General features: G+C 40.0%; 1 protein-coding gene across 3 annotated transcripts in view; it reads left to right on the plus strand.

Moving 5' to 3' along the window:
• The window catches only part of LOC122069289 (protein NLP9-like), a 67,489-nt gene that overhangs the window by 21,657 nt on the left and 30,944 nt on the right, over nt 1-14,888 (plus strand). For all 3 annotated transcript variants that reach the window (XM_042633275.1, XM_042633276.1, XM_042633277.1), the window contains exons 3-5: nt 548-592; nt 726-1,472; nt 3,440-3,560. In XM_042633275.1, coding sequence (XP_042489209.1) covers nt 548-592; nt 726-1,472; nt 3,440-3,560 — 913 coding nt within the window. The remainder of the gene's footprint in view (nt 1-547; nt 593-725; nt 1,473-3,439; nt 3,561-14,888) is intronic.

The raw sequence follows: 14,888 nt of genomic DNA on the forward strand, positions 1-14,888 counted from the left end.
CCTCTTTCTTTGGTTTGATTACAGGTAGGATTGTAACAACCTCAATCGACCAGGTGAACCCCTGTGAAGGAAAAGCCATCAAGGACGTAGAAATACGATTTAAAAAAAAAAAAAAAAAAAAAAAAAAGAGAACCCAGTGCACAAGGCTCCTGCTACAGTCTGAAAAAAAAAAAAAAAAAAAAAGAAAAAAGTAGCCTACCACGGGGCAGGTGAACAGGCCCATGAATGGGCTGGAAGAAGCCCATGCCGACTGAAGAATTAAAAAGACTTCTTGTACTAAGCAGTGGCCTTTTGCTTGTCTTCTTCCTACTGGAGTATGTAAGGAACTACCCTGCATCAAAAATATTCTCATAACTTGTTATCTGTTAACCTTTGTGGTCTGCGTGCTGTATTTAAGTCTTTATTAGCTGCAAGTAAGTGTGGCAATTTTTCGTTTGATTGAAAAAAATAAACTACTATATTTCGGATATGTGCATAACATCAGATAAACTTGTATTTGTGACATAAAGTGAATGTGGGCTCTGCTCTTAACCTATAGTTTTTACAGGCTGTAAATTTGAGGACCAATGTGCCATCTCGAGTTTGTTCAAAGGTACTTATCAATGCCATACTTCAGTCATGCTGATTAACACTTTTGAAGAAAAAAATGCTAAGAATCTGCTTCCAAACATTTAGGTAATATTGATGGTCACTGCTTTTATTCTAAAGCTGTGTTTATTTTGCAGGGCCTTTCAAAGAGCCAGAAAGCTGCCTTGACTGAGATAGTTGATGTTCTGACAGCAGTTTGTCATGCACACAGACTACCGCTGGCTCTTACATGGATTCCCTGTAGCTACATCGATGGATTTAATGATGAATTTACTGGAGAAAATATGAGAGAGAATGATAAAACCATGTCCGAGAAATCTATACTGTATATTGAGGATACAGCATGCTATGTTAATAATAATGAGATGCAAGGATTTGTGCATGCATGTACTGAGCATCACCTTGAGAAGGGTCAAGGTGTTGCTGGAAAAGCACTTCAATCAAATCATCCTTTCTTCTCCCCTGATGTCAAAGGGTATGATATAAGTGAATATCCACTTGTACTTCATGCACGTAAGTTCGGACTGAATGCGGCAGTTGCTATCAGGCTACGGAGCACCTACACCGGTGCTGATGATTACATATTAGAGTTCTTTCTCCCACTCAACTGTAAAGGGAGTTCAGAGCAACAACTCTTGTTGAACAATCTTTCCTGTACCATGCAGAGGATCTGCAAGAGTTTGAGAACTGTTTCAGATGTGGAACTAGTTGGGCAAGAAGATGGTACAAAATCAGGGACAAACTTTCCACCAACAGCTGTTGTGCCTGGAGAAAGCTCTCAACCAACATTGCCAGATCTTGCTTTGGATTCTAATGAAAGGGTGACCATGCACATATCTAATCCTACTAATGAAGTTATGGTGGGAGATGTTCCACATGAACAGGTTGTGATCTCAACTGGACTCATTTTTTCAATTAACAAGTTGCATTTCTCTGTAATTTCTTATTTTGAATGATGGCATTTTAAATAGTAGGAAACTTTGTGTGCTTAACATGGTTGCGCAATTGATCTTTATAAATCCACATCATCCTTCTGGAATGTGTAAATAATGATATACGGCCAACAAACATGCTGTTGCTCACTGCGCAAAAGCAAGTTTGCGGTGAAAAGCCTACTGCTTAACAGGTCCACCTCATAGACCTGGTGACAAGTTGACATGATTGGACGATTATTGATGTACTGGAGACGGAAACTCTTCCCCCCTCCCCCCCCTCTTTCATGTTTGATAGTTTAAATGACCATATGCTAAGGAGGGTTGCTAATGCAGAACCAATTCTCAACTAGACAATTACGAACTAATCCCACAGTAGGATCCTTCAACGCTAATAACAGTACAGTGTTTCACCAATGTCCGCAATAGGAATAATATAAAACCTGATAACAAACAACAGCTAAGTAACTCAACTCTTAGGATTTCAAACTGATAATAGTACCTTGGAATGAAGTCTGATCATAAAGAAAAAACCAATACAAATTCTGGTCTATTACAGGATGAAAGACCTCTGCAAAATAAGCAGAAAGTGACTTGAGTACTAGAAATAGGAATGAATACTTTGGATGGGGATGATACTCCAGTCAAGGGTAGAGCTCCTATGTAGGAATAAGTCCGCCAAGGGTGATCCACAAAAAGAAGAGAAGTCGAGTTGGAGAGAGAGAGAGAGAGAGAGAGAGAGAGAGAGAGAGGAGGCGCTAGGTGGTGGAGATCGATGGAGCTAAGGTGGCGGCGGTGACTCTAGGATTCGGATCCTAACATGGATCTTTTCTCTGATACCATGATGGAATTTGGGAGAATGAGACGTGGGTCAATTGACACCAGTCCTCCTTTTTATAATAGTAGGGTTATGAGTACAAAAACAAATATGCCCTTATGGACAATTCTACCCTCGTACCCATATTACAATAGTGTGCAAGGCTGTATCCCTTTGCAACTTATATAGAGGACTTAAAAAACAGACTCAAACACTAAAAAGGAAAGGCCTAACCCAATATGACTCGATATGAAACACATATGTCTCTATATAATAGTTCGAGATCTCGATTTCTACCTTTTCAATTGAAATAGAAACCAAAATATTTCCGATTTCGGTTGGCCATTTCGGTGGTCAAATGTTCATATTTAGGCCTGAAGTTTCAGGGAAACCCTAATTAAGCATATTTAAACATATTTGAACCTTTCATTTAATGGTAATTTGGCTTGGACCCTAGAAGAATCTATCAAAATCCATTGCAACAGTCTATAGGTGAAAATATGAAATTTGAGGAAATTTTGCCAATTGATGCTTCAAATCCACCTAAATGTTGAAGTGGATGCTCCACAGCTGACCACTAAGTCTTGATAAAGTAGCAAAATGAGGGCCTTCGTAAAAAATTGAGATTTTCTAGACTAGAGTTTTCAGGTGAAAAAAGGCTTAAATTTTGAAAATTTGCTGAGATGAGTCGAATTCATTGAAATATTGCTAAAATGAGTCAAAATTTTGCCAAAATGAGTTGAAAGAAAGGAAATAACCAAAATTTTGGTCAACATATTGTATGGCTGTGCACTGGGTGCGCCCTCAAGTCCATTGATTGGCCTGCTAAACCATGCAGTCAGGACTGTTGATTGGTTGGTGAAGATGGGGCTCACATCCAGAATTTGGTATCTTGCTGGCAATAATGACATACACAATTTTATGAAAATAAAGCAATACTGGGAGCATTAAATAGATTTTTATTTGTGCCTTCTTTCTGGTCATATAGAAATAACTCATCATTGGATATTGAGGAGTTCCTTTTTGAACTTCTTCCTTTGATTTTGAATGTCCTTGGTGTATGTTCTCTGACACCCTTTTTTGGTAATAAACTACTTTACAGACTAGTGGCCCTAAGCGACAGCTGGAGAAAAAGCGAAGTACCGCAGAGAAGAATATTAGCTTAAGTGTTCTTCAACAGTACTTCTCTGGGAATCTGAAGGATGCTGCAAAAAGCATTGGTGGTAAGATTCTCTGCTGTGCAAGTTGACACTTCGTTTGTCTAGACCCTTAGTTTGTTTTTGGAGATTGAAAATGCTTTATTAAAGATAGAAGTGTGATTCCAAAAAGACCAAAATGTCTGCAAATGTCAGGCACTTATCAATAAGGATGGACACAAGTTCTGAAACCAAAATATGGTAACAAAAGAAGCAATTGATCCTGCTCGATAGAATACAGTATTCTAAAACAGAAGCACGAGGGAATTGTACTGATAAAGAGTAACGACAGATTATCATATGCGGAACATGACCCGCAAGAATCATTGTTAAGTGGGCCCACTAGGCTCCTTTTAGAGGACCAGCCCGTTCCATGTCAAAGGGTAGACTCTACTAGGTGAGGCTGTTGCTTCAAAGTTTAAGGTATTTTGGCAACCTTGCCCCTGTGACATACTTGGGGTATTTATAAAGTATAAGAGTATTTCTATAAGAGGGTGGACCTCGGCGCAACAGTAAGTGATGGAGATCAGTCACTTGGGCTTATTTTATTATAAATAAGCCTTGGGTCCTTTGATCCCATGGGTTTTCTTTGAAATGGGCCACTTTAATGAGCCTAAAATATGGGTAGAAGTTAGGAAAATGAGATTTAATTCATTAGTTTAATTAATTGTTATTTAATTCAATAAAGGCCTATTAGGCCATTGGTCGGTTGTAAAGTCCTATATGGACTATTAGTTAGTTTGTCCTACTCCATGTTGGAGTCATAAAGTCAAGTCCTAGTCCTATTTTGCATTCCTAGTTGTAGTATGAGTGTCTAGCCCTCTTTGGAAACTAGCTCTTAGTCATATTATGATTATAAACTTTCCCTCTATAAATAGAGAGGCATATAAATTGTTATGGGGCAGATTTGAATGAAAGAAAATTTGCAACTAAATGCTTAGAGCAGTTGAGATAGCTGTGGGTGAGAAGCCCAGGCTGATAGTCACTTCCTTTATTCTCTTTCACCCTTTTCAACCCCCTATCTGTTCTATTCTTCTTTTTCTATTTTATTTTTTGTAACATTCAAGAGATACAATTTAGATTCTGTTAGAAGCTATTACAGTCCAGAATCGACCAGCATCATTGAAGATTTAGGAGAGAGATTGATCTCTATATCTCCCTCCTTTGACCTCTGATCTGTAAACCCTTTTAAGGGTGTGTTCTAGGCTGCTATTAGACCTCTCAATCCTCTTTTTGGAGCTATTTAGATCTGTCCAGCAGCTGTTCGGAAGAATCTTGAAGTTTCTAGGTCAAAAAATAAGAAAACTTGTAACTTCACAACCAGCTGTCAGAATCCTCTCAACTTTGGGGGTTTTTGTACCCTACCTAGGGACTATCTACGCCCCAGAGTGCAGCTCAATCGGACTCCTATAGACCTGGCCGCACTCCTCTCTCCAGCTCTATAACAGGTCTTTCTCTCTCCATCGGGTTGGGCTTTGGGCTTGTTTTGCTACTTCATAGGTATTGTATCCTTGAGGGTTTATTTGATGGTCTTATTTCTTCGTTTCTTGGTCCTATTTGTATTGTATGGGGTTATAAATTGCTGGGGTAGTTTCTTGTAATCTATTCTTGCATTAGTAAGGTTGCTCCATTGCGACCTAGTGGTCGTGGGTTCAAGTTAGGAAACAACCTATCTGTGAAGTGGGGGGGGGGATAAGGCTGCATACATTATGACCCTCCCCAAACTCTGTAATGTAGGACTAGGATTTGACAACCAAACCAGCCCCAAACTGCAGGAACTTTTAAACTAAGAACAACCAAAACCAATAGCAAACTTATAGCAGAAAATCAGACTTAGGTCACAAACCAGAATTGATAAACGATCTCAATGAACAGTAACCAGAAGCGAAATAAATCAGCAGCAGTTTTAGGATTAAACCAGAAATTTTAATAACAATATAACACCTCCAGTAGGTTCAGATCACAGATGCTAATAGTCCAGAATGTCACAGTAACACATAACAGAAAAAAGAATCTAAATCTGTGCAGATTTGACAATCGGCCAGAACTGCTTGACAGTTCGCTTCAGCAGATCCAGTGGTCTGATTGACCCCAAAATTGGATCGATCCTCCCTCTGGATAGGATTATCCTTCGATCAGAATATGGAGGCCATCGGAAGGCTGGTTCTCCAAAAACAGCTAGGCCGATAGGAAGGAAAACAGAGAAGTTTAACCCAGAAATTCTTGCAGAAAAATTCAGATTACTTACCTGTACCACGAAGAAGAGAACCAATAAATAAGACCAGAAATAATAGCCCACTCGGACTTCTCGCCGCAGAGTGTCGCTTGAATCAAACATCAAACCCTTCTTCTTTGATCAAACACAAAGAACCCTCATAGAGGAGAAACGCAATGGCATTTTTTTTTGTTCATAAAATTGTGGCTCTACTAATGAGAGCTCTCCTTTATTTATAATAATGATGGGGAGGGTTTACAAGTAATAGTAACTCAGAGTTACTAAATCTGAGTTACTAAAAATTGATTACAAGAAGTTACTAAAAACTGGAAATTAGAATCTAATGAAAATAGAAACTAGTCTAGACAGAAATTAGAAACTAACAATAACTTGAAATTAGAAACTAATTTAGGTACTGAAATTAGAAACTAAATAACCCCATTTGAAAAGGAAACTAAAGAAAAAGGCAACAAATCACTGAATCCCGTATGCAACCTTAGAACCCCTAGTTTAGACCCATAAAAGTAGCCCAATACACTCTAAACCACATAGACTGAAGGCCCAACACGTATACAACCCAACCCTAAGCTTATTCCTAATAAAACAAGCCTAGTTTGGTGAAGAATCTGCATCAACTCTCCCTGGCTTGGAAACATTTGACTCCGACGAATGGATAAGGGACATGTAGCGCTCATACAAGTCGGGAACAAACCTCTTGAAATCATCAGCATGAATCCAAGTACAGTCACTACGGGGATGGCCTTTCCACTTGACAAGAAAAGTGTGATAACCGGTGCCACAGCGGGAGGTCTTGTAATTATCATCCAAGACGTCTTCAATAACTTCAAAAGTGGGTGGCTTCAGTTGAGGCAACCTCAGCATTTGCTCCGTGTCTCCATCATCTGAATGATGCCCAACATAAAGTTGAAGATCAACCACATTAAACATGTTGCTTATGGTCATGTCATCAGGCAACTCAAGCACATAAGCAGTAGGTCCTATACGTTTCAGCACCTTGTAAGGACCCATCTTTTGTGGATGTAGTTTGGTATTGACACTCGTCTGAAACCGTTTAGGATTTACTCGAATCATCACCATGTCCTCGGGTTTGAACTCCACATAACGCCGATGACGATCAGCAGAAGCCTTATACACCTCATTGTTCAAGGCAATACGTCGTCGAACGTTGGCATGCACCTCAGTGATATGACGTAAGAACTCATCAGCTTCAATACTAACGTGAGCTTGGAGTGGGAGGGACATAAGGTTAATAGGCCGCTTAGGTTGGACTCCAAGCAAGATCTCAAAAGGAGTACGACCTGTTGTCCTATTCACTGAGCTATTGTAGGCAAATTCTGCAATGTCAAGAATAGAAGGCCATGTCTTCTCATAGTCTCGAACCAAGCACCTCAACAAGTTTCCCAAGCTACGGTTCTCCACCTCTGTCTGTCCGTCTGTCTGTGGATGAAATGCAGTTGGAAAGTTCAGCTTTGTATTTTTCTTCAACCACAATGTCTTCCAAAAATAACTTATAAACTTAACGTCACGGTTAGATACAATACTAGTTGGCAGCCCATGTAGTCGTACTACTTCCTTGAAGAAGAGCTTTGCAACCTGATAAGCATCAAAAGTCTTATGACAAGGTATAAAATGAGCCATCTTAGAGAAAAGATCCACAATCACTATAATGGAATCATATCGTTCTCTAGTAGGGGGTAGTCCAAGAACAAAATCCATGCTAACATCAAGCCACGGTGCATGAGGAACAGGTAGTGGAGAGTATAAACCTGTGTTCTGTTTTCCCCCTTTTGTCAACTAACATACACGGCATCTCTTGATCACATGATCGACATCCTTTGCAATGCATGGCTAATATATTGATCAGTCACCTGTGCAAGAGTCTTATCTTTCCCAAAATGTCCTAATCCTCCTCCATGTAACTCTCGTATGATGTGATGACGTAGGGAAGAGTTTGGGATACAAAGCCGTGTGCCAAAGAACAAGTACCCATCATGAATAGAGTACTTTAGGTGCTGCCCACCTTGTTGTAACTCCATAAAGACAATGCTGAAATCAGAATCAGATGTATACTCACCTCATATATGATCTATGTTAATAACATGTGCTGAAAATGTGTTAAGTGTGAGCACTTTCCAACTAAGTGCATCAGCCACTGTATTCTCTTTTCCCGCCTTGTACTTCATAGCAAATACAAACTCTTGCAAGTAGGCTACCCATTTGGCATGTCTGTGGCTAATCGATTTCTGTGAGTGAAGGTGCTTCAAGGCCTCTTGATCAGTGTACAAAATGAACTCCTTACCAATGAGGTAGTGCCTCCAATGGCGTAGCATTTGGACGACTGCATACAACTCCAGATCATAAGTCGAATAGCGCTTCTTGGCCTCATTTAATTTTTCGCTATAAAAAGCGATGGGGTGTCCTCCTTACATTATCACTCCTCCTAGCCCAACATGTGAAGCATCTATAACTACCTCAAATACTTTGTGTAGGATGGGTGCCTCGATCATCTTCCTCTTCACAAGAGTGAAGGCTTTGGTTGCTGCAGCTGTAGCTGTCCATTCAAACTTCCCTTTACTTGACTTCATACATTCAATGATGGGTGCCTTTACTGCACTGAAGTTCCGAATAAATCTCCTGTAGAAGGAAGCCAACCCATGGAAGCTACGGACTTCTGTTAGAGTCTTAGGTGTGGGCCAATCAGTGATGTTCTTGATCTTCTCCGGATCAGCTTCAACCCCCTTTGATGACACTATAAATCCAAGGAATACAACCTTGGGCAGCGTGAAGGAACACTTCTTGAGATTAATGTATAACTTCTCAGCACGGAGTACTCTCAAGACTTGCCTCAAGTGATCCTTATGCTCTTCTTGGTTCTTACTGTATACCAGAATGTCATCAAAATAAACAACCAAAAAGCGACCAATGAAGGGACGAAGGACGTGTGTCATCACCCTCATAAAAGTACTAGGTGCATTTGTCAGACTGAACGGCATGACTTTCCACTCATATAAGCCATCCTTGGTCTTAAAGGCGGTCTTCCACTCATCCTCAGAACGGATGCAAATCTGATGATAGCCACTCCTCAGATCTAACTTGGAAAAGACCTTTGCCCGGGACAGCATATTCAACATATCATGTAGTCGTGGTATAGGAAACCTATACTTGACTGTTATCTTGTTGATAGCACGACTATCCACACACATACGCCAAGAACCATCCTTCTTTGGCGTGAGTAAAGCTGGTACTGCACAAGGACTTAAGCTCTCCTCAATGAAGCCCTTCTATAGTAACCCATCCACTTGCCGTTTCAGCTTGGCATACCAAGTCAATGCATGCTGTATGTCTTCATGGGAGGCAACTCATCTGGGAGATCATCAGGGACTAAGTCAGAAAAAATCAGACAGGAGCTCTCTGATAGGTGCACTATACGTTACCTCAGGTTAGGGAGTGACTTCCCTAGCAACAAGTGCCATAACCATTCCAGTCTCATGACTTGTGCGTAAGAACTGTTTATGGGAAATAGTTAGCAACTCCTTTGTGGGCATAGCTAATACCTTCTTCTCATTGTCAATGTCCTTCTGATTTGACCTTAATGATCTCTTTCGCCGTATTTCAGCAGGCACATTTACCGGATAGAAAGTTATAGGAACACCCTTCCACATGAAAGTACATAGATTCTTCCTCCCTCCAACCATGGCATCATTGTCATACATCCAGGGATGACCAAGCAATACATCTGTGAGTTTTATTAGGATCACATCACACCAAACTTCCTCTTCATATCGGTAAAGTTTTAAAGGAACTGAGCACCTCTTATTCACCTCTAAGGTATTACCATTCAGCAAGGATACCTTATAAGGCTGAGGATGTGGGTCAGCTTTCAGGGTTGCTTTTTTCACGAAGGCTTCAGAAACAACGTTGACACAACTGCCACTATCAATGATAATCTGAAAAGTATGCTCACCTGACTTCATATGGCTGTAGAATATGGAATTACGTCGCCAATCCTCTCCTTTGGTTTCAGCCACTAATATGCGAGTAACAATATTTATTCCCTGGGTATCATCCTCATTAGTGTTTTCCATATCATAGTCATATCCACCATCATCATCATCATCTAATGGGTAGGGATAAAGAGCTGACTCATCCTCCTCATTGGAGTCTTCAACCTCAGCTACTGCATTAACCCTCTGCTTATGCGGACAAGACTTAGCAAAATGTCCTATCTCTTGACAATGGAAACACTGTACCTTATTACTACCTGTCATGGGTGCCTTTCCTTTATGATCAGCTCGAAACAATCCCTACTGAGTGCACTTCAACAACTCCGATACCCCTGTTGATTTCAGCTCGCAATCCCAGTCGAAACCGAGATAACAGTTGCCTTTCATTCTCCCTTATGCCTGTACGAGAATAAAGTGCGTCAAACTTGTTCATATACTCGGCAACAGTCATAGACCCTTGACGAAGAGAGTTCAACTAGTCCTGTATGCGAGCTCTGAAGTTGCGTGGTAAGTATTTATCTGATAACTCAAGCTTCATCTCCTCCCAGCTAGTAGGTTCTTTACCATGGTCTTCTAACTCTAGCTCATAGGTCCTCCACCACTCACGAGCAGCCCCAACTAGCTTAGCACGAGCTAGTTTCATCTCCCGTTCCTCAGGTAACTCATAATAGTCAAAATAGTCGTCTAGTGCCACTACCCAATCATAGAACAATTGGGGGTCATATCTCCAATCAAACTCCTTCAGATCGAGCTTGACCTTCTGTGAATCTCCAGAATACCTTGGTTGCACGGGACGCTAAGTCTCAAAATATCCTCTTACATGCTCTTCAAAAGTAGGTTGTGCTACCGGAACCCTCTATGGTGCTCTCAGATTAGGTTTTGCTTTCCTGTTAGTCAACTGAGCAACCACATTCATTGGAGTATCCACTTCAGGTGTTGTACGTGAACTGCCAGTAGGCTGTTGGGGTGGGGTCTCTTCATTCAACAACCTGGCATCCAATTCAGCCTTCAATTCAGCCTTTAGTTCAACTCTCATATTCTGTATCAACTCCATAATAGAAGCTAAGGTGGGGGTGTTGTTCTCAGCCATGCTCTGATACCACTTAATGTAGGACTAGGATTTGACAACCAAACCAGCCCCAAACTGCAGGAACTTTTAAACTAAGAACAACCAAAACCAATAGCAAACTTATGGCAGAAAATCAGACTTTGGCCACAAACCAGAATTGATAAACGATCTCAATGAACAGTAACCAGAAGCGAAATAAATCAGCAGCAGTCTTAGGATTAAACCAGAAATTTTAATAACAATATAACACCTCCAGTAGGTTCAGATCACAGATGCTAATAGTCCAGATTGTCACAGTATCATAGAACAGAAAACAGAATCTAAATTTGTGCAGATTTGACAATCGGCCAGAACTGTTTGACAGTTCGCTTCAGCAGATCCAGTGGTCTGATTGACCCCAAAATTGGATCGATCCTCCCTTTGGATAGGATTATCCTTCGATCAGAATATGGAGGCCATCAGATGGCTGGTTCTCCAAAAACAGCTAGGCCGATAGGAAGGAAAACAGAGAAGTTTAACCCAGAAATTCCTGCTATAAAATTCAGATTACTTACCTGTACTGTGAAGAAGAGAACCAATAAATAAGACCAGAAATAATAACAACCCACTCGAACTTCTCGCCGCAGAGTGTCGCTTGGATCAAACACCAAACCCTTGTTCTTTGATCAAACACAAAGAACCCTCATAGAGGAGAAACGCAGTAGCATCTTTTTTTGTTCATAAAATCGTGGCTCTACTAATGAGAGCTCTCCTTTATTTATAATAATGATGGGGAGGGTTTACAAGTAATAGTAACTCAGAGTTACTAAATTGATTACAAGAAGTTACTAAAAACTGGAAATTAGAATCTAATGAAAATAGAAACTAGTCTAGACAGAAATTAGAAACTAACATACTTGAAATTAGAAACTAATTTAGGTACTGAAATTAGAAACTAAATAACCCCATTGAAAAGGAAACTAAAGAAAAAGGAAACAAATCACTGAATCCCGTATGCAACCTTAGAACCTCTAGTTTAGACCCATAAAAGTAGCCCAATACACTCCAAACCACATGGACTGAAGGCCCAACACGTATACAACCCAACCCTAAGCTTATTCCTAATAAAACAAGCCTAGTTTGGTGAAGAATCTGCATCACGCTGCAGTGGCTGGAGCCTCATGCATTGAATACACTTCTCTTAAAAGGGTATTTCTATGATTTGGTTGAGGGATATATTCTTAATTTACTCGGGTATTTTTTTAATTTTTCGGTCATGGGATATTTTTGTAAATTTTATGCTGTGTAGTTAAACTAAAGTTTCTAGTTACTTTAAAAGTAAGTTTGAGATACTTATTGTACAAGTGACTAATTACTTATGGTATGACTAACTAGTTCCTTAGGGCCTAAGCAGCCAAGACTTGTGGAACCCCATGTCTACATTCGGAATGAGGAAGTTTATTTTCTGTTGGTGGATGTGTGCTCCATGGAGCCTTGATGTTCTTCTTGTAGTTCAAGAGTTGACAAGTCTGTAGAAGGCTAGAGCATAGTTGTCAAGGCACCCACCACCTACGGATTTTTTCAGAGGTAAGGTGTGCTCATGCCTTGTTGCTGGGCGTGGCGGATCTTTTTGTTTATTTTCTTTTAAAAAATTTTTTTGCTACATAAATAAGCGTGAAAGTACCCTGACGGTCTGGCACAGGGTACACCAGACATGCGGGCCGATGGGAGGGCCCCGTGTGAGCATCTTCAGCGCACACAGGGGACGGAAGCATGGTCTCTTCACGCCTGCACCAGTCTTGGAGTTTCCTGCGCGAGACTGGAAGGGTTCTTTTTCCCTATGAATAATTATTTTTCTAACCGTTTTATAAGTGTGTGTGTGTGTGTGTACAGTTTTGTTGCACTTTGATGCATGGCCCTGTAGTAGCGGGAGCCTTGTGCATTGGGAACTCCAGCTTTTTTGAGTATTTTTATGATTTGGTTGATGGGTTTTTTTCATTATTTACAGGGTATTTTTGTAATTTTTGGTCAAAGGATATTTTTGAAAATTTTCTGTTCTGTAGTTTACTAAGTTTCTAGTTACTTTAAAAGTAAGTTTGAGATACTTATTGTACAAGTGACTCGTTACTTATGGTATGACTAACTAGTTCCTTAGGGCCTAAGCAGCCGAGACTTGTGGAACTCCATGTCTACATTCGGAGTGAGGAAGTTTATTTTCTGTTGGTGGATGTGTGTTCCATGGAGCCTTGATGTTCTTGTAGTTCAAGAGTTGACAAAGTATGTAGAAGGCTAGAGCATGGTTGTCAAGGCTCCACCTAGACATTTTTTCAGAGGTAAGGTGTGCTCATGCCTTGTTTCTGGGCCAGGTGGATTATTCTGTTTATTTATTTATTTTTTAATTTTTTTTTGCTATATAAATAGCAAAAGAACCCTGATGGTCTGGTGCAGGGTACACTAGAGACGCAGGCCAATGGGAGGGCACGTGGGAGCATTTTCAGCGCACACAGGGGGAGGGCAGCACAGTTTCTTCACACCCACACCAGTCTTGTCGTTTCCTGCACCAGACTGGAAGGGTTCTTTCCCTGTAAATAATTATTTTCCTAGCTGTTTTATAGGTGTGTCAGTGAGTGGGTGTGGGTGTGGGTGTGGGTGTGGGTGTATATAGTTTTGGTGCACTTTGATGCATGGCCCTGCAGTGGCAGGAGCCTCGTGCACTGGGTACTCTCTTTTTTTTTTTTTTTGGTTGAGGGTTTTTTTCATTATATATTCGGTTATTTTTGTAATTTTTGGTCAAAGGATATTTTTGTAGGTACAGCTAACTAGTTCCTTAGGGCCTAAGCAGCCAGGACTTGTGGGACTTTATGTCTGCATTTGGAATGAGGAAGTTTATTTTCTGTTGGTGGATATGTGTTCCATGGAGCCTTGTTGTTCTTCATGTAGTGCAAGAATAGACAAGTGGTAGAAGCCTAGAAGCATAGTTGTCAATGCGCCGCCTAGGCATTTTTTCAGAGGTAAGGTATGCTCATGCCTTGTTGCTGGGCCAGGCAGAGTTTTTTTCTTTATTTTTCTTTTAATTTCTTTTTGCTATATAAATAATTCTTTAACTGTTTTACATGTGTGTGACAGTTCCAGATAAGTTATTCTTCATCTTATCTTTTTTTTTTTCTTCTCCTCTGCTCCAACTTCTTCTATTTTAGCTTATATTCTTCTTTTTCTTTGATTCTGATTCCTCACTCTCTGTTTTTTCTCTTTTCTATTACTGCTCCTCCTTTCTTCTTCTTCTCTTCTGATGTTGCTTATTATGCCTTTATTTTTTGTTTAGATTCTATCCTTTTGCATGCTTCCTTGCTACGGTGGTGCTTCTCTCTGGAATCAGAGAGGAAGAATGGCTGTAAATGGATTAAAAAGGCAGATTTTTTTGTTTTAGAAATCAAGGAAATAATATTTTACTTTACATATAACATTTCTTAAAAATTACATATTAATATATCGAAGTTGCATATTTTACATTTAAGATTTAACACCCCTTAAAAACTAATTTTTAAAAGACCAAAGTCAACATTTAACATGTAAGTATGTAACCACTTTTTTTAAATGAACGCCTAGGTGCCAGCCTACGGGACAAGGTGCCTAGCCACCACCTTGGGTAGCCTTGCTAAAAGCTCTTCTACAAAATTTCCCCTTCTATTTTTTGTTAGTTCACTACATTTTAATGTTGTTGCTTTGTTGCATTTCAATCATCTTCCGAGCATACTCTTGAATCCAGTTTAGTTCAAGGTATTTTAAATTTTACTGTTTCTGGTTTGATATATCAGAAATAAAATCATAGTTATTAAGGCGTCACCTTGCATTAAGGCAGTATGATAGGCTAAGGCAGTCATGCGCTTTATGGGTTTCACGTAAGGTGACTACCTTAATAGCTAAGGTGAACGCCTTATGACTAAGGCGAACGCCTTTTATGTTTTTATTTGTTAATTTTTTTTTTTAATGTATTACTACAAATTCCATATATTTTGTTGTGATAAGGAGGTCTATGGGAATTCTGTACTGTTAGACGGAAAGCAAAT

The sequence above is a fragment of the Macadamia integrifolia genome, unplaced genomic scaffold (genome assembly GCF_013358625.1).
Source record: "Macadamia integrifolia cultivar HAES 741 unplaced genomic scaffold, SCU_Mint_v3 scaffold571, whole genome shotgun sequence".
Classification (NCBI taxonomy): domain Eukaryota; kingdom Viridiplantae; phylum Streptophyta; class Magnoliopsida; order Proteales; family Proteaceae; genus Macadamia; species Macadamia integrifolia.